General features: G+C 46.6%; 1 protein-coding gene across 1 annotated transcript in view; it reads right to left on the minus strand.

Moving 5' to 3' along the window:
* Window positions 1-1949: 1949 nt before the first annotated feature.
* The window catches only part of LOC144482122 (NACHT, LRR and PYD domains-containing protein 3-like), a 49555-nt gene continuing 31286 nt past the window's right edge, over window positions 1950-20218 (minus strand). The window contains exons 6-8 of the mRNA XM_078201352.1: window positions 19529-19699; window positions 13390-13557; window positions 1950-3922 (exon numbers count right to left, since the gene is read on the minus strand). Coding sequence (XP_078057478.1) covers window positions 3835-3922; window positions 13390-13557; window positions 19529-19699 — 427 coding nt within the window. The 3' untranslated portion in view covers window positions 1950-3834. The remainder of the gene's footprint in view (window positions 3923-13389; window positions 13558-19528; window positions 19700-20218) is intronic.

Consider the following 20218-nt stretch of genomic DNA (forward strand, 5'->3'; position numbering starts at 1 on the left):
ACAGATGTGAGAGGTAGGGTCTTCACTCAGAGAGTAGTAAGGGCGTGGAATGCCCTGCCTGGAGTAGTAGTGGACTTGCCAACATTAAGGGCATTTAAATGGTAATTGGATAAACATATGGATGATGTTGGAATAGTGTAGGTTAGATGGGCTTGAGATTGGTTTCACTGGTCGGCACAACATCGAGGGCCGAAGGGCCTGTACTGCGTAGTAATGTTCTATGTTCTATGAGGCCGAGTCACACAGAACTTGAATTGAGAACTAGTCACACAGGCCTTGAATTGAAGCCTCGTCACACTGGCCTTGAATTGAGGCCTCGTAACATAGGACTTGTATTGAGGCCTTGTCACACAGGCCTTGAATTGAGGTCTAGTCACGCAGGCCTTGAATTGAGGCCTAGTCACACAGGCTCGGAATTGAAGCCTAGTCAGAAAAGCTGCATTATACCTCAGGTACAAAGAGCAAGTCCCTGTCCCACCGCAACCCCCCTCCCTCACCCCTAGTGAAACTGAACAACCCTTTCCATCCACAAATCCCACCACCCTGTCTAAAAACACAAGTAGGACTCGGGGATGGAGAACAAGCCTTTCCCCAGGCTCAGAAATGTGAATTTCAGCTCCCTCTCCCTCCCGAGTGAGAGAGGGAGACTGAGAATGTTACAAAGAGAAACTCAGTAAAAGTAGATTGAAGCGCTGCCCTGGGCTCTCACACAGCACCGTGACATTACTGAGAGTAAAACACAGGCACTGTCCAATTGGCCAATTAAACCGGGTCCCAATCGCAGCCTTTTTCATTCCAGGCCCTTGTGAGAACTCGATCGGAACAGCCTCTCTACAGCTCTGCCTTACCCTGTTCCTCTCGATATCCCACCCTCCTTTCCCTCAATCTTTTATGTTTAAAATGTGGACACTGATGCAGTGTGAAGAATATGTGGCGGGGATGAGACACAGAGCATGAACGCACAGCAAGATCCCACACACACACACAGTCTGAACATGTCCAGTAACAACGTGATATTTAAGTGTGGGTTTCGGTAAAGCGAGTGGGCAATGAGGGACCACATCCCTCCCTCTCTCTCCCTCCCTCCACCCCTCCCCAGTTAAAATAATGACAAGTCACTCCAGGTTTGTTGCTGTTTGTACATTTGACATGAACAGGGAACCTTCCACTTTTGGCGCAGTCACTCCTGTTTCCCTCTCTTTGTTACCTCCACCAGCTCTGTCCCTATCCACCCCCCTCCTCTCTCTCTCCTGCACTTGATGATCTATCTCTCTGCTCTCTGCCTGTTTATCTCCACCTATCTCTGTACGTACCCATCGCCCTCCTCCCTCTCTCTCTCTGAGATGAATCTGGATTGAAATGCTCTCTGAAAGGTTTCTATCTGACCATTTTAAATCGTGTCACCCTGTGACCTCTGTTTGTGTTGATCACTGATTCATTGAGAAATGAGGCTGGGGGCAGTGGTGGGAGATGGAAGCATCACAGTCAGTTATCAGTGCACTGAATATGGGGAGCGGAGCCACGGTCTCCCAGCAAGATCGGCTGCAGGGAAAATACACACAGCAAGATCCCACAAGCAAACTACTCTGTTACCCTCCTGTTTCCCCCCTCTCACTGTTACCCTCCATTTGCCATTTCTCTGTCTCTCATATAATAACTCACAATCAAAGGAGAACGATGGGGGGGGGGGGGGGGGGGGGGGGGGAAGAGAGAGAGAGAGAGAGAGCAGGAAAACCCACAATCACATCCTGAATAAAAAGAATTTTTTTTAACCATCGAGTTCTCCCACTTCAGCACTGGGCCCCCTGAGATTAGACGTTGAATTGAGGCCTGAGGTCTTGAGGTCTTTTCAGTTTCACACTCACTGTTAGCTACAGTATTTATACTAGTTCCGCGCTCTTTATTAGCTTGTGTACGTATTAGTTTCAGCATTCCAAAGATTCCCAATTAGCATTTAACTAATTTACCAATAAGCATTTAATTGCAAATAACTAGTTCTACAGATGATAAAATTAGGAATATTCATTACAATTACAGAGCAGCAGCATTAACCCGAAATAACCCTCGACTCAATAACATGGATCATGTCACATACTGAGCAGTATTCAGTTAAAACTAGCACAGACCAGACAACACAATAACGTTAGTTTAAATTGCAATAATAGATGATATGAATAGTTTGTTCTGAAGAAATGATACTAATTTGAAAGTGATTAATTCATAGTCTTTGAAGAATTTCCCCGATTCAATGTGATGCTTTTAATGGTATAGAATATCGACCCACTTTTCAGCACCGGCATCTGCAACTGCAGATGGATGAAAAGCAACAATCTGACAAACACCAGGTAATATCTGTCATGGTAAAATAAACAGTTTGATAAATAATGGTAATATCTGACATCATGCATCTGTCCTGAGATCTTTGGGATAATCCAAAATAAATCATACATTGTGCTTGTGATTGTGTGTTTTTGTGTGGGGATGTCAGTGTCTCTGTGTGATTGAGATTATAAATCAGAAACACATTCCACCTTTGGATTGGAATCACTTTAATCAACCTGTGCATTCGGGATTTTAACAGTTCCAGAAATAATTGAAGTAACATCTACCGTGTGTGTGTTGTGGGTTAAGGAATGTAAACCCTGCTTCACCAGAGTCAACACTGAAACTATCCCAGATAAATATGTGGGAGCTTTTGTTGAGGGTGATAATTGGCAGGGTAAACGGGGGGCGAGAGTGGAATGAGAGCATTTGGATTCCAATGGAGCTGCTCTCTGTATCACCGAAACCTGTGGAATTGTAAAGCAAGAGCTGCAAAAGGGGAATAGTGTGTTTGGAAATTATTTTCTGTTCGAACACGGACAAAATGTGATTAAAGGTTGTAATTGTGTCTCAAAATGTTTGTATTTCCAATTTTCAGAGAATCAGTCTGTGAGATTGAGACAATTATCTTGGAAACATTAATAGAACCGTTAGCAAGATCCCCTGTGTAAGATTAAACACTGACAATGTCTGACACAGGAATTACAGAGTGCAGCACAGTTTACCCACTCCCATTCTGAATGGGATTAGTGTCTGATAACTGCACCAAATGTACACATTACAGTCTGAGATCATCCCCAACTACAATCTCCAGACAATATCTCCCAGAGGGAATGAGGAAACAGAGTTCATGTACAGTGTCTGGTGATAAAAGGGTTAATTCACCAGCCGGGGTTCCTGCTGCAAACTCCAATCCCTGTCAATATTGTTCAATATTCACGCTGCAGAAACCGGGTCCCAGATGCAGACATGGGACTTACTGAACTTGTCTGAGGCTCACAGAGAGCAGCGCCTGCAGTAGCTGTGAGCCGCCAGCAGATGGTGGCATTGTGTCACTTTAATCACCAGATAGTGAAAGAGGTTTTGAGGAGAGGCTGGTGGAGCCTTTAATTCATTCACAGAGACAGAGAGGAAACACTGACAAGATTGACCAATCTGCCCTCTGCTGGGTACTGTCAGAATCACACACACACTGTTCTCTCTCTGGAGAATGATCTCTGCTGCTCCATTTTGAAAGGAGGTCGAAGACTCTGTTGCTGAGAACACTGACAACACATTGCTGCTTAAACAATGGTTTGCAGCAATCTTTCCTTCAATGTGGAGACTAAAACTACAACAGTTTTCCAGCTGGGAAACCAGGTAAGCAGGGAAATCACTGCCAGGCTGGAGGGGCTGATGGAATAGGGAGGGAGAGGGGCAGGAATGAAGGGTTTGGAAGGAGCTGTCGAAGATCTTCACAATTCAGGATTTCACTGTAACCGGTGGAGCAGTAATGTTTATAGATTGAAATGTTCACACGAACACACTCAGTCCCCGTCTGGACCCCCGCAGCGACTCCAGGTGTGTCTCTCCATTTGGACTGAACTGATTTTGCTGCAGCCTGAAACAGTAAAGATGAAACAGGAACTAAACAGATTGAACAACAGAGTAAATAACAGGAGACTGGAGTTAATGGGACAAATCTTCTGGTCTCTGGATCGCCAGAGACCAGACACACATCCGAAGATGAGCATTGGGACCCTGTGGATGTCCTGACGCACTGATCTACCTGGGAATTGTCCCAGAGGTATTAACTACTATTGGGGAACTCCCCTGCTGCAGTTAGAGTCAGATACTTGGGACAGATCCACAAAATTTACCTGGATAGTTACTCAGGTAATGTTAGACAGCTCACCACCTGGGCTAATACCTGAATAGCACAACCGAGTCCCCCAATCACTTCCCACTGATCCCCAAACAACACCTCCCACAATCTGACTAGACCCACTCATAGAGTCACAGAGGTTTACAGCATGGAAACAGGCCCTTTGGCCCAACTTGTCCATGCCACCCTTTTTTTTAAACCCCTAGGCTAATACCAATTGCCCGCATTTGGCCCATATCCCTCTATACCCATCATACCCATGTATCTAAATGTTTTATAAAGATAAAATTGTACCCACCTCTACCACTAACTTTGGCAGCTTGGTCCAGACACTCGCCATCTCTGTGAAAAAAATTGCCCCTCTGGACTCTTTTGTATCTCTCCCCTCTCACCTTAAAGCTATGCCCTCTAGTTTTAGACTCCCTACCTTTGGGAAAAGATATTGACTATCTATCTGATCTAAGCCCCTCATTATTTTATAGACCTCTATAAGGTCACCCCTCAGCCCCTTACGCTCCAAGGAAAAAAGTCCCAATCTATTAGCCTCTCCTTATAACTCAATCCATCAAGTCCCAGTAGTATCCTAGTAAATCTTTTCTGCATTCTTTCTAGTTTAATAATATCCTTTCCATAATAGGGTGACCAGAATTGCACACAGTATTCCAAGTGTGGCCTTGCCAATGTCTTGTACAACTTTAACAAGACGTCCCAACTCCTGCATTCAATGTTCTGACCGATGAAACCAAGCATGCTGAATGCCTTCTTCACCACTCTGTCCACCTGTGACTCCACTTTCAAGGAGCTATGAACATGTACCCCGAGATCTTTTTATTCTGTAACTCTCCCCAACGCCCTACCATTAACTGAGTAAGTCCTGCCCTGGTTCAATCTACCAAAATGCATTACCTCGCATTTGTCTAAATTGAACTCCATCTGCCATTCATCAGCCCACTGGCCCAATTGATCAAGATCCCGTTGCAATTGGAGATAACCTTCCTCACTGTCCACCATGCCACCAATCTTGGTGTCATCTGCAAACTTACTAACCATGCCTCCTATATTCTCATCCAAATGATTAATATAAATGACAAATAACAGTGGGCCCAGCACTGATCCCTGAGGGCACAAAGCTGGTCACAGGCCTCCAGTTTGAAAAACAACTCTCGACAACCACCCTCTGGCTTCTGTCAAGGAGCCAATTTTGTATCCATTTAGATACCTCACCCTGGATTCCGAGAGATTTAACCTTATGCAACAACCTACCATGCGGTACCTTGTCAAAGGCCTTGCTAAAGTCCGTGTAGACAACATCAACTGTACTGCCCTCATGCTATCTTCTTGGTTACTCCTTCAAAAGCTCAATTAAATTTGAGACATGATTTTTCACTCACAAAGCCAAGCTGACTGTCCCTAATCAGTCCTTGCACCTCCAAATGCCTGTAGATCCTGTCCCTCAAAATAATCTTCCAATAATTTACCCACCACAGACCAGTGAGGGCCTGTAGTTTCCAGGCTTTTCCCTGCAGCCTTTTTTAAACAAAGTCACAACATTTACCACTCTCCAATCTTCAGGCAGTTCACCCATGACTATCGATGATTCAAATAACTCGACTAGGGGACCCGCAATTTCCTCCCTAGCCTCCCACAACGTCCTGGGATATATCTCATCAGGTCCCGCAGATTTATCTACCTTGATGCGCTTTAAGGCTTCCAGCACCTCCTTCTCTGTAATATGTACACTGCTCAAGACATCAATATTTATTTCCCCAAGATCCCTAACATCCATGCTTTTCTCAAAAGTAAATACTGATGAGAAATATTCATTTAGGATCTCAACCATCTCTTGTTGATCCTTAAGAGGCCCTACTCTCTCCCTTGTTACTCTTTTGCCCTTTATGTATTTGTAGAAGCACTTTGGATTCTCCTTTGCCTTATCTGCCAAAACAATTTTGTGTCCTCCTGATTTCTCTCTTAACTCTACTCCTACACCCCCGATACTCAAGAGATTCACTTGATCCCAGCTGCCTATGCATGTCATGTACCTCTTTCTTCTTCATCTTGACCAGGGCCTCAATATCCCGAGCCATCCAGAGTTCCTGACTTCTGCCAGCCTTGCCCTTCACTCGAAGAGGAATGTGTTTACCCTGAACCCTGGTTAACACACTTTTGAAAGCGTGCCACTTACCAGACGTCCCTCCTCCTTCCCACAGACTCCCCCAATTAACTTTTGAAAGTTCCTGCCTGATACCATCAAAATTGGCCTTGTCCCAGTTTAGAATATTAACTTTTGGAACAGACCTATAATTCTCCATCGCTATCTTAAAACTAATAGAATTATGGTCACTGGTCCCAAAGTGATCCCTCACTCACACTTCTGTCACCTGCCCTTCTTATTTCCCAAGAGGAGGTCAAGTTTTGCCCCCTCTCTAGTCGGGCCATCCACATACTGAATGAGAAATTCCTCCTGAATACACTCAACAAATTTCTCTCCATCCAACCCTCTAATACTATGGCTGTCCCAGTCAATGTTGGGAAAATTAAAATCTCCGACTATTACCACCCTATTTTTCTTGGAGCTATCTGTCATCTCCTTACATATTTGCTCCTCAATTTCCCGCTGACTATTTGGGGACCTATAGTACAACCCTATCAAAGTGATTTCCCCCTTCTTATTTCTCAGTTCGACCCATATAGACTCAGTGGCCGAACCCTCGGATATATCCCCTCTCAGTACGGCCGTGATGCTTTCCCTAATCAAAAGTGCAACTCCCTCTCCTCTCTTACCTCCTGTTCTATCTTTCCTATAGCATCTGTACCCTGGAACATTGAGCTGCCAGTCCTGTCCCTCCCTTAGCCATATTTCAGTAATTGCTATAATATCCCAGTCCCACGTACCCATCAATGCCCTGAGTTCATCTGCCTTGCCCGTCAGGCCTCTTGCATTGAAATAAATGCAGTTTAATCTGGACTTCCCTTGCTCTGTCTTGCTTCTGTCTGATACGAGGATTACTGACACTGCCTTTACTAATTAATGTGCTCTCTTTAACTTCCGTGCTGTCCTCAAACTTCTCTTCTGTCTCCCTACTGCTTTGGATCCCACCCCCCTGCCAAACTAGTTTAAACGCTCCCGAGCTGCTCGAGCAAATCTCCCCGCCAGGATGTTAGTCCCCTCCAGTTCAAATGTAACCCATCCCTCTTAAACAGATCAGCCCTTCCCCAGAAAAGATCCCAATGATCCAAAAATCTAAATCCCTGCCCCCTGCACCAGCTCTCAAGCCAGTCATTCATCTGCCTAATCCTCCTATTCCTACTCTCACTAGCACGTGGTACCGATAGTAGTCCTGAAATTACTACCTTCGAGGTCCTACACGTTAGCCTTCTGCCTAACTCTCTACATTCACATTTCAGGATCTCATCCCTTTTCCTCCCGATGTCGCTGGTACCAATATGTACAACGACCTCTGGCTGCTCACCCTCCCCCTTCAGAATGTCCTGCAATCGCTCAGAGACGTCCTTGACCCTGGCACCAGGGAGGCAACACACCATCCTGGAGTCTCGATTGCAGCCACAGAAACGCCTGTCTGTGCCTCTAACTAGCGAGTCCCCTATTACTACTGCTCGCTTGCTCTTTGCCCGACCCTGTCCCACAGCAGAACCAGCTGTGGTGTCACAGGCCTGGCTACTGCTGGTATCTCCCCCTGACAGGCTATCACTCCCCTAAATCATCACTACCTCCCCTCCAGCCCGACTACCTCCCACTAGCCCTTGAACAAATCTGACTAAACCTCCCAACTTGGCCTCATCCGTCCCAACCTCTCCTGACCTGACACAGAAACATGGAAGATAGGAGCAGGAGGCGGCCATTTGGCCCTTTAAGCCTACTCCACCATCCATCACAATCATGGCTGATCGTCCAACTCAATAGCCTAATCCTGCTTTCTCCCCATAACCTTTGATCCTGTTCGCCCCAAGTGCTATATGCAGCCGCGTCTTGAATACATTCTTGACTATATCTCTGACTTAAACGGATTGCTCAAGAAGCAACCCCAACCCACTACTCTCCAAAGCTATTAACCAATCCCAACCTCCGACCACGCAACCAAATCTAACGAGACACCCAACATTACCAACTCCCAGCCACCATCCAAACTGCTGATTAACCCTCCAACCCAACACAATACAACTCGACCCCACCCTCCCGACACCCAGAACTAATCCTTGAACCTCTCCTCAGCTCCCTGACGAACCATTCATCCAGCGACACACCAACGCATTCACTCCCCCAATCAACTCACACTTAGTACACCTGTACAAGAGGGAGGGGTCACAACTAAGTTGGAAGGGCACAAATATCCTGGCTGGGAGCTTTGCTAATGCAGTTCGGGGGGGTTTAAACTAGTGTGGCAGGGGGGTGGGGATCAAACTATTAGGTCTATAAGTGTGGTGGCTGGGGACGAGCTTGGGGCTGGGACAAGGCTGGCAAAGAAGAAGAGCACTCTGGGGGAGGATGACCTCACTGAGCCTGGGGGTCTGGAGTGCTTATACTTCAATGCAAGGAGCGTAGCAGGTAAGACAGACGAACTTGGGGCCTTAATGCGCACGAGGAATTTGGATGTGGTTGCGGTGACAGAGACTTGGTTGAAAGAGGGACAGGACTGGCAGCTGAATATTCCAGGGTACAAGTGTTTTAGGCGAGACAGAGGAAGGGCCAAAAGAGGTGGGGGAGTAGCGGTATTGGTTGGAGAGCATATTACAGCGGTGCAGAGGGAGGACAATTCGGAGGAGTCGTGTAGCGAGTCACTCTGGGTGGAGCTCAGAAACAGGAAAGGCGCAGTCACTATGTTGGGGGTGTACTACAGGCCCCCCAACAGCCCAAGGGAAGTGGAAGAATGGATATGTCAGGAGATACTGGATAGGTGCAGGAAATATAGGGTTGTTGTAGTGGGAGACTTCAATTTCCCTGGTATAGACTGGAAATCGCTGAGGGCAGGGACTCTGGATGGGGAGGAATTTGTAAAATGTGTACAGGAGGGTTCGTTGGAACAATATGTGGACAGCCCGACTAGAGAGGGGGCTATACTGGACCTGGTACTGGGGAATGAGCCCGGTCAGGTCTTCAAGGTTTTGGTTGGGGAACATGTGGCAAATAGTGACCACAATTCTGTTAGCTTTAGGATAGTGATGGAAAAGGATGAGTGGTGTCCCAAGGGTAAGGTGTTGGATTGGGGGAAGGCTAACTTTATTGGGATCAGGCAGAAATTGGCAGCTCTTGATTGGGAGAGGCTGATTGAGGGTAAATCCACATCTGGTATGTGGCAGTCTTTTAAGGAACGGTTGTTAGGGCTACAGGACAAGCATGTGCCTGTAAAAAAGAAGGATAGGAAGGGTAGGATTAGAGAACCGTGGATAACCAGGGAAATTGAGGGACTGGTCAAAAGGAAAAGAGAGGCGTATGTTAGGTCCAATCAGCTAAAAACGGAGGGAGCTCTGGAGGAGTACAATGAAAGTAGAAAAATACTCAAACGGGGAATTAGAAGAGCAAAAAGGGGTCACGAAATGTTCTTGGCAGACAGGATTAAGGAGAATCCCAAGGCATTTTATTCATACGTTAGGAACAAAAGAGTTGTTAGGGAAAAAATCGGACCTCTCAGGGACAAAAGTGGGGACTTATGCTTGGAGCCCAAAGAGGTAGGGGAGATCCTAAATGAATACTTTGCGTCGGTATTCACAAAGGAGAGGGATGTGTTGACTGGGAGTGTCTCGGAGGGGAGTGTTGAACCGTTGGAGAAAATCTCCATTACAAAGGAGGAAGTGTTAGGTTTGTTAGAGAATATAAAGACTGACAAATCCCCAGGGCCTGATGGAATCTATCCAAGGCTGCTCAGGGAGACGAGAGGTGAAATCGTTGGGCCTCTGACGCAAATCTTTGTCTCGTCACTGGACACAGGTGAGGTCCCAGAGGATTGGAGGATAGCCAATGTGGTCCCGTTATTTAAGAAGGGTAGGAAGGATAACCCGGGTAATTATAGGCCGGTGAGCTTGACGTCCGTGGTGGGGAAGTTGTTGGAGAAGATTCTTAAAGATAGGATGTGTGCGCATTTAGAAAGGAATAAACTCATTAACGATAGTCAGCATGGTTTTGTGAGAGGGAGGTCATGCCTCACTAACCTGGTGGTGTTTTTTGAAGAAGTGACCAAAATGGTTGACGAAGGAAGGGCCGTGGATGTTGTCTATATGGACTTTAGTAAAGCGTTTGACAAAGTCCCTCATGGTAGGCTAGTGAAAAAGGTTGGATCCCATGGGATAAAGGGGGAGGTGGCTAGATGGGTGGAGAACTGGCTTGGTCATAGAAGACAGAGGGTGGTAGTGGAAGGGTCTTTTTCCGGCTGGAGGCCTGTGACTAGTGGTGTACCGCAGGGCTCTGTATTGGGACCTCTGCTGTTTGTGATTTATATAAATGATCTGGAAGGAGGAGTAACTGGGATGATCAGTAAGTTTGCGGACGACACAAAACTGGCAGGACTTGCAGATAGTGAGGAACATTGTCAGAGGTTACAGAAGGATATAGATAGGCTGGAAATTTGGGCAAGGAAATGGCAGATGGAGTTCAATCCTGATAAATGCGAAGTGGTGCATTTTGGTGGGAATAATGTCGGGAGGAGCTACACGATAAATGGAAGAACCATAAAGGGTGTAGAGACGCAGAGGGACCTGGGTGTGCAAGTCCACAGATCCTTGAAGGTGACGTCACAGGTGGAGAAGGTGGTGAAGAAGGCATATGGCATGCTTGCCTTTATAGGACGGGGCATAGAGTATAAAAGTTGGGGTCTGATGTTGCAGATGTATAGAACGTTGGTTCGGCCGCATTTGGAATACTGCGTCCAGTTCTGGTCGCCACACTACCAGAAGGACGTGGAGGCTTTGGAGAGAGTACAGAGGAGGTTTACCAGGATGTTGCCTGGTATGGAGGGGCTTGGTTATGAGGAGAGATTGGGGAAACTGGGGTTGTTCTCCTTGGAAAGACGGAGGATGAGGGGAGACTTAATAGAGGTGTATAAAATTATGAAAGGCATAGATAGGGTGAACGGTGGGAAGCTTTTCCCCGGGTCGGTGGTGACGTTCACGAGGGGTCATAGGTTCAAGGTGAAGGGGGGGAGGTTTAACACAGATATCAGAAGGACATATTTCACACAGAGGGTCGTGGGGGCCTGGAATGTGTTGCCGGGCAAGGTGGTGGAGGCGGACACACTGGGAACGTTTAAGACTTATCTAGACAGCTATATGAACGGAGTGGGAATGGAGGGATACAAAAGAGTGGTCTAGTTTGGACCAGGGAGCGGCGCGGGCTAATTGTTCCTTGTTTCTCGTTTCAAGGCTTCATTCTATGATCATCTTGCTGGTGCCAGTACAGAGCGAGACTGCGGATAGTTGGGAACCTGTCTCGGGGGCAGGGAATTCATATGGTGTTCGTGGAAGTGGAAATGACTAGGGTTGGGAAGCATTTTCCGATCGGGGCCATTGTGATCTCCTGGACTCGTTTCGATCGCCTCAGGGGGTCGGAGAGGAATTTCCCAGATTTTTTTTTTCCCCATATTGGCCCTGGGGTTTTTAACTCTGGGTTTTTGCCTCTCCCTGGCGATCACATGGTCTGGAATGGGGGGGTGGGGGTGAGTTAATAGGTTGTAATGAACAAAGCATCGTAGCTGTGAGGGACAGCTCGGTGGATAGGATATTGGTATGTAGATAGGCTGGAAAATTGGGCGGGGATCCTGGATTCAATCCTGGACCGGGGAGCGGCGCGGGCTTGGAGGGCCGAAGGGCCTGTTCCTGTGCTGTATTGTTCTTTGTTATGGAGCTCCCCGGGGTCACTGTGCTGTAAATAAGGTGTGCTCGCTCTACCGCAACTCCACTCTGCTCTGCTGGAGCTCCCCGGGGTCACTGTGCTGTAAATAGGGTGTGTGCTCTCTCTCTTCCAGGACTGTGCTCTGATGGAGCTCCCCGGGGTCACTGTGCTGTAAATAGGGTGTGTGCTCTCTCTCTTCCAGGACTGTGCTCTGATGGAGTTCCTTGGAGTCACTGTGCTGTAAATAGGGTGTGTGCTCTCTCTTCCTCGACTCTGCTCTGATGGAGCTCCCCGGGGTCACTGTGCTGTAAATAGGGTGTGTGCTCTCTCTCTTCCCTGACTCTGCTCTGGTGGAGCTCCCCGGGGTCACTGTGCTGTAAACAGGGTGTGTGCTCTCTCTTCCCCGACTCTGCTCTGATGGAGCTCCCCGGGGTCACTGTGCTGTAAATAGGGTGTGTGCTTTCTCTCTTCCCTGACTCTGCTGTGCTGGAGCTCCCCGGGGTCACTGTGCTGTAAATAGGGTGTGTGCTCTCTCTTCCCCGACTCTGCTCTGAGGGAGCTCCCCGGGGTCACTGTGCTGTAAATAGGGTGTGTGCTCTCTCTTCCCCGGCTCTTGTCTGCTCTGATGGAGCTCCCCGGGGTCACTGTGCTGTAAATAGGGTGTGTGCTCTCTCTTCCCCGGCTCTTGTCTGCTCTGATGGAGCTCCCCGGGGTCACTGTGCTGTAAAGAGGGTGTGTGCTTTCTCTCTTCCAGGACTGTGCTCTGGTGGAGCTCCCCGGGGTCACTGTGCTGTAAATAGGGTGTGTGCTCTCTCTTCCCCGACTCTGCTCTGAGGGAGCTCCCCGGGGTCACTGTGCTGTAAATAGGGTGTGTGCTCTCTCTTCCCCGACTCTGCTCTGATGGAGCTCCCCGGGGTCACTGTGCTGTAAATAGGGTGTGTGCTCTCTCTTCCCCGACTCTGCTCTGAGGGAGCTCCCCGGGGTCACTGTGCTGTAAATAGGGTGTGTGCTCTCTCTTCCCCGACTCTGCTCTGATGGAGCTCCCCGGGGTCACTGTGCTGTAAATAGGGTGTGTGCTCTCTCTTCCCCGACTCTGCTCTGATGGAGCTCCCCGGGGTCACTGTGCTGTAAATCGGGTGTGTGCTCTCTCTTCCCCGGCTCTTGTCTGCTCTGATGGAGCTCCCGGTGTCGCAGTGCTGAAGATTCTGGGAGAAATATGCAGCAGTTTCAGGTTGGGGGAATTTTCACACATACCGGCAATCTGCTTACCATTGCTGCTGCTTGGAAGATTCAGGCCCATTTATATTTTAAATCCATTTATATTTTAATTGTTACACTAAAAATTGACACAAATACTCACGAGATCCATTCCAGACGCCTGCAGGTCAGTATGAGGCGGCGGAGAGCAGGGACAGATTGATCTGTGAAGGAGTTTGATCCCAGGTACAGAATCCTCAGTGACTGTTTTGTACAGAGAGCAGAGGCGAGCTCCTCAGCACAAGAATCTGTCAGAGCGTTATCACTGAGACTGGAGACCAGAGAGAGGAATAATAGGAATCAGGCTCAATCCCCAGTGTTTTAAATAATACTGTTAATAACAATAATAATGTATTGTATCAGACATTCCAAAAACACAACCTGCATTTCTGTAGAATGAGGAAATACTCAATGCTGAAAATGAAATATAAATAAACTGGAAATGTTCAGCAGGTTATGTAAATATTTGTAAAGAGACAAACAGGGGTAAAGTTTGAGCTTCCATTGGAACTGGGAACGGGCAGTGAATTGACAGGTTTGAAGTGACAGCGGTGGGTGGCTGGGGAAGAAACAAAGAAAGGACAAACTGGAATTACAGGAGAGATTAAATGATAAAAGTGATGATGGGACAGGACCATAATCACAGGATCCCCATGTCCTTACTCGGAGTGGCTCGGGAGGGACATGGGATGGTCAGTGGTTTGGGAATGCAGTTTGTGGTGAGGTTGAAGAGAATGGCTGTGATTTTACCAGAAGCTCTGAAGTCCCAACATGGGGATTGGAAATGGGTGGTGTGTCCGTGTGGGCAGGATAGGCAGACTTATGAAGGTGATATTGTCAGAGGCGGACAATTAACGGCTGGCAGGCAGGGGGAGCTGCCCACTGAGGCAGCCTGGGCAGGGGGCAGTCCCGGTTCAGGCAATGCTGGCACAATCTCTAAAGGCAGCCAGCAGGACTTTCAAACACAGCAGCTCTGGTGGGAGCAGCGAGGGAGCACTGCTTATTGAATGAAGGACTGAAATGTCAGAAAGCAGAGCAAGGCTTGCCCCCCCCCCCCCTCCCTGGAGGGGCTCCTCCCGGCTGCTCAGGCTCAGAGGGAGGTCCTGTTCCCTCAGGATGGGAGGAAATTATCCCATCGGTACAAGCCAGTCTGGATGGAGATTGCTGGGAGGTGAGCAGGTTTCAGACACGTGGTTACAGAGTGGAAAAGGATCAATGTCCTGATGTGTTCTGCCACAGTGTGTGCAGCACAGCCTGATATGTGAATAAGGATGAGAGAGAAATTGTGGAAAGAACATCTCCACCCAGACACTGGCAAAGGACTTGCAGAATGTCACTGGCTGTCCTGTCTGGAGACAGTACACATCTCTGTAACCTGTGCTTAATGCTCCCTTCTCTCACATTATCTGTCTCTTTAAGACCTGGTTGGCTGTAGGGATTCGCATTCTACTCAGTATTCTGTAACTTGATTTTGTGTCTCGGTGTCCTGTTTGAGAGCAGATTTCCACTCCATCTGACGAAGGAGCAGCGCTCCGAAAGCTAATGGTATTTGCTACCAAATAAACCTGTTGGGCTTTAACCTGGTGTTGTTAAAACTCTTACAATGCAAAGGCAGCAGCATTGACTGTCGGAGACATGTCCGTTAGGCTGGCACCAGCATAGCTCGAGCAGGGTTGACCAACATATTCACTGGGCAAACACACGTCAATGTTTTTCTCACTCAAGGGGCCGATGAGTAAATTTCAGAATGATAAAGTTTGGCACAGCAGAAATTTCAATTAAAGACGAAAATGAGATATCCAAAGAAACAACTTGCTGAGCACAATAATGAGTAATAAATAAAGATGATTATTAGAGTTTAATCCTCATCAATCACAAATTGTTTCTCTCCCACATTTGCTGCAGATTGGCTCGAAAACCTATCAGCAGCAAACATGGGAAAGAAACGGGATGTGATTGGAGGAGCAGCTCCATGCAGATTCTTCCATTCAAACTGAACTGTGTGACTGAGATTCTGGAAACTCGCTCCGGGGGCCGCATTGAGGGGCTTCGAGGGTCACATTCACCCCTTGGTCCACACGTTGGACAACCCTGGGCTACTGCATGTGTTTGATGGGTGAGTAATAATTTATGTGTTTGGAAAGAGAGCAAACATCATCAGGGAACGAGTGAAGAAGAGTGGAGACATCCAGGTCTTGCCATCCTTACACCAATGGACGATGAAGTGCTGGATCAGGAAGGCCTGGGGGCAGAGTGGCTAATTACTGCTGGTGAGATGGGTTGAGTGGGTGGCCTAATGAATGGGCACAGGAGAGCGTCTGGTGAGGACAAAACATAGAGCTTGTTTATCCATCACTGGTCACAGAGAGCAGTCTGAAGGACGTATTGGGATAAGAACAAAATAACTAGGAGCTGCAGAAGGCCATTCAGACCCTCGAGTATACTCCATCACGGCTGATCTAATTATAGTCTCAACTCTTTTCCCCGTAACCCTTGATTCGCTTCTCAATCCAAAATCATTAACTCAGCCTTGAATATATTCAATGACTCTGCCGCCACGACAAGTCTCCAGGGAAGAGAATTCCACTGACCAGCCACCATCTAAAAAAATAAATTTCTCATCATCTCAGTCTTAAGGGACTGACAATTACATTTTAAAATCTGTCCCCTTGTTCTGGTCTCTCTTCCAAGAAGAAACAGCCTCTCAGCAACCACTCTGTCTCATCCCCTCAACGCGATCACCTTTTAATCTTCTGAACTTTCATAGATATTACTCCAATCTGCTCAAATTTTCCTTGTAAAATAAACCTCTCCATCCCAGGAATCAGCCGAGTGAACTTTCTCTGAACTGGTTCCAATACAATTCTATCCTTTTTTAAGTAAAGAGCTCAACATTATACACATTACTCCAGTTGTGATCTAATGAAGGTCATGTAAAGCTGCAGCAAAACCTTCTTACTCTTACCTTCCATTCCTATTGCAGTAAGAACGTTAAGAAACAGGAGCAGGAGTCATCCATTCTGTCCTTCAAATCCACTCCATCATTCAATGTGACCATGGCTGATCCTCTGCTTCAACACCATTTCCAGCATTATCCCTGCATTCCTTGATTCACCAGCATTCTAATGGAAAACAAATACCCCTCATCTCAGCCTAAATAACTGCCCCTTATTCTCAGACTGTCTCCCAGGGTTCAGACCCTCCAGCAAGGGGAAACATCCTTTCTACATCTGGCCTATTGAACCCCGTAAAATAGTGTAGGTTTGAATAAGTTCAGCTATCATTCTTCTAAAGGCCTGAGAATAAAGTGTTTTTGTTCCTCATAGGACAACCCATCTGTTCCTGGACCTATTTTAGTGAACCTTCTTTACATGCCAAGTGCATCTTTGCTTCGGGCAGGTGACCAAAACTGTACACAATACTCCAGGTTGATCTCAGCAAGGCTGTATATAACTGCAGGAAGACATCTTTTTACTCAACTCAAATCCTCTTAGAATAATGGCTAACATACCATTTGTTATCTTAATTGTTCACATCTTAGCTTTCAGTGCCTCATGAACAAGGACATCAAAATATCTTTGGTGTCGTCTTAATGTCTGTTTTCCTACAAAATTAGATAGCCTCATATTTTTCCACCTTGTCGTCCAGCTGGCAATCCTTTGGCCGCTCCCTGAGCCTCTCCACATCCCCTTGAAACATCTTTGCATCCTCCTCATAATTCAGATTTTCACCTAGCTTTCCACTCTTCGCAAATTTGGAAATATTATATTTAATCCCCACATCCATATCATTGATATACATTCTGAATAGCTGAGACCCAAACACTGATCCCTGCCGTACTCCACTAGTTAGAGACTGTCAACCCAAAAATAACCCAATTATTCCAACTCCTTGTTTCTGTCCACTAACCAGTTCTCAATCCATGCTGGTATATTCCTCCCAATCCCACGTGCTCCAATTTTATTTAATAACCTCTTGTGTGTGAATCATGCAACTATAGAATCCCTAGTGTAGGAATCGTCATTCGGCCCATCGAGACACACTGACAGAGTAATTTACCAAGGTCCGCTCCCCATAAACTCACAAATTTACTCGGGCTAATCCACCTAACCGACATATCTTGGGACACTAAGGGCAATTTTACCATGGCCAATCCATCTACCATGCATATCTTTGGAGTGTGGGAGGAAACCGGAGCACCCAGAGGAAACGCACACACACGGGGAGAATGTAGAAACTCCACACAGACAGTCACCCAAGGCTGGAATTGAACCCGGGCCCCTGGCTGGGATGCAACAATGCTAAATAACCACTGTGTCACCGTGCCAGCCTTTCATAAATCCATGTTGGCCCTGTCTAATCCTGCCATTAATTTCTAAGTGTTCTGTTATCACTTCCTTTATTATAGATTATTATAGGATTTCCATACCATCAATGTCAGACTAATAGATCTGCAGTTGCCCGGTTTCCTGTAACCCCACATATTTACGCCGCTAATCCACCTAACCTACACATCTTGGACACTAACGGGCAATTTAGCATGGCCAATCCACCTAACCGACACAGTTTTTTTGGACTATAGGAGGAAACAGGCGCAGACGAAGGAAATCCACACAGACACGGGGAGAACGTGAAAACTCCACAAACAGTCGTCCAAAGCTGGAATGAATCCGGGTCCCTGACGCTGTGAGGCAGCAGTGCCAACCCCGGTGCCACATCTTCGCTTAATCTAATACAGTCCTTGAATTAGCAACGGCTGGAACACTTCTGCTGCTGTTTTTCAACTGAAAGGAATCTATTTTTGTTGGAAGCGCCACACATTTGCACATCACCATGTCTAAAACAGCTTGTTTTGTGTTTGGAACTGGAACGTGCTTCTCCAAGAAATTGCTTGAATAGATTCTGTGAATGAAGCTTCTATTCAACTTTTGACAATCTGAGCGATTTATACAGTAAATGGAAGAATCCACAGGAGCATTGACTTACAGAGGGATCTGTGTGTACAAGTCTATAGATCCCTGAAAGTGGCAACACTGGTGGATGAGGTGGTCAAGAAGGCAGACAACATGCTTGTCTTCATCGACCGGGGCAGAGTATAAAAGTTAGCAAGTTATGTTACAGCTGTATGAAACTTTAGTTGGCCACATTTGAATAATTCTTGCAGTTCTGTTCGCCACACGACCAGAATGATGTGGATGCTTTGGAAAGGGTGTAAAGAAGGTTTACCAGAATGTTGCCTGGTCAAGGAGGGTTAAGTTATGAAGAGAGGTTGTATAAACAGATTGTTTTCACTAAAAAAAGGGAGGCATGCACATTATGAGAGGCATCAATATGGTGGATAGTCAGAGACTTTTCTCCAGGGTGGAGTGATCAACTACAAGAGGGCACAGGATGAAGGTGAGAGGGGCAAAGTTTAGGGGAGACGTGTGGGGAAGATTTTCACACAGCGGGTGGTGGGTGCCTTGAATGCACTGCCAATGGAGGTGGTGGAAGCAGGCATGTTACCAATGTCCAACATGAATCTTTATAGAAAGATAAACAGGAGACGAACAGAGGAATAGAAACTGCAAATGGGCAGTAAGTACTGGGTCTGAATAAGGATTAGGCGTCGCCACAGGCTTGGTGGGCCTGTTACAGTGCTGTATGTTTCTTTGTATATGGAGATTAAAACCACCCGTGATTATTGCAGTATGCTTTTACAAGACCCCATTATTTTTCCTGTGGAGTGTCAGAGATGATGACTATTGTCAGGGGCCAAAAAATGATTCCCACAAGTGACCTTTTAACCTTGTAAATTCTAATCTCTACCCAAGCTGATTCTGCATCTTGATCATTGGAACTACGTTCACCTCTCGCTATTGTACTGACACCTTTTACTAACAGACAGGCTCCACCACGTGTCCTGTCCTCCATTTACTGTCATCCACTCACTCTCCCCCTTTTCACAAATCAATTGATGCTGTGTCTGGGGAGAGCTGTGCACATCTGAGGAGGAGGGGAGAACCTCCAAAGGTGAACCATAACATTATTCCCCCACACTTTCGACAAAGATTTGTGGGACTGTCATCCCATTGCTCAGGGATCAGAGAGAGAAGCAACAGGAGTCAGAAGAAAGGCAATTTTCCTTATTCATAACTGACGCCAATAGTAATGGGCAGTGTTTTTTATACAAATACCAGTGGTGAAATTATATTGTTGAATATTCAGTTATTATAAACACAATCTCACAGTCTGCTACTTACTGCAGTTCCTGTATTTTGCAGTCCGGATTCCTCAGAGCCACAGACAGCAGTTTCACTCCGGAATCTCCCAGTTTATTGTAACCCAGATTCAGATCGATCAGTGAGTGGTTTGTACTGAGAGCAGAGGCCAGGTCCTCGGCACAAGAATCTGAGAGATCGTTACGAAAAAGACTAGAGATCAGAGAGAGGAAAATAACAGAAATCAGGGTAAATCAACAGTGTTTTTAAGAATAAGATCATTAACACTAATAATGTACAGCGCGGGACATTCAGGAAACACAACTTCAGTTCATACAGAAGGCAAAATAGCATTGATGCTGTAAATCTGAAATATGAATAAAATATGTTAGGAATTCTCAGCAGGTCAGGCAATATCTGTGAAAATAGAAACAGATTTAGTTTCAGTTCAATTAGCTAAAATTAGAACTTGGAAGTAGCAGTGAATTAAATTGTTTTAAGTGACAGGGAGCTGGGGATGGGCGGGTGACAAGGAAAGAACAAAATGGAAGTGCCTGACTGATTAAATGACAAAAAGGATGATGGTGAAAGGGAAGAGCACAGGATTCCCATGTCCTTACCCTGAGTCACAGGGAGGGACATGGGATGGTCAGTGGCTCAGGAATGGAGTGTGTGGTGGGGTTGAAGATGATGAGAGATAAACCTTTTTCACGATGCCAGTGGTTCGGGTCT

Source organism: Mustelus asterias (assembly GCF_964213995.1).
Source record: "Mustelus asterias chromosome 26 unlocalized genomic scaffold, sMusAst1.hap1.1 SUPER_26_unloc_2, whole genome shotgun sequence".
In the NCBI taxonomy this organism is placed as follows: domain Eukaryota; kingdom Metazoa; phylum Chordata; class Chondrichthyes; order Carcharhiniformes; family Triakidae; genus Mustelus; species Mustelus asterias.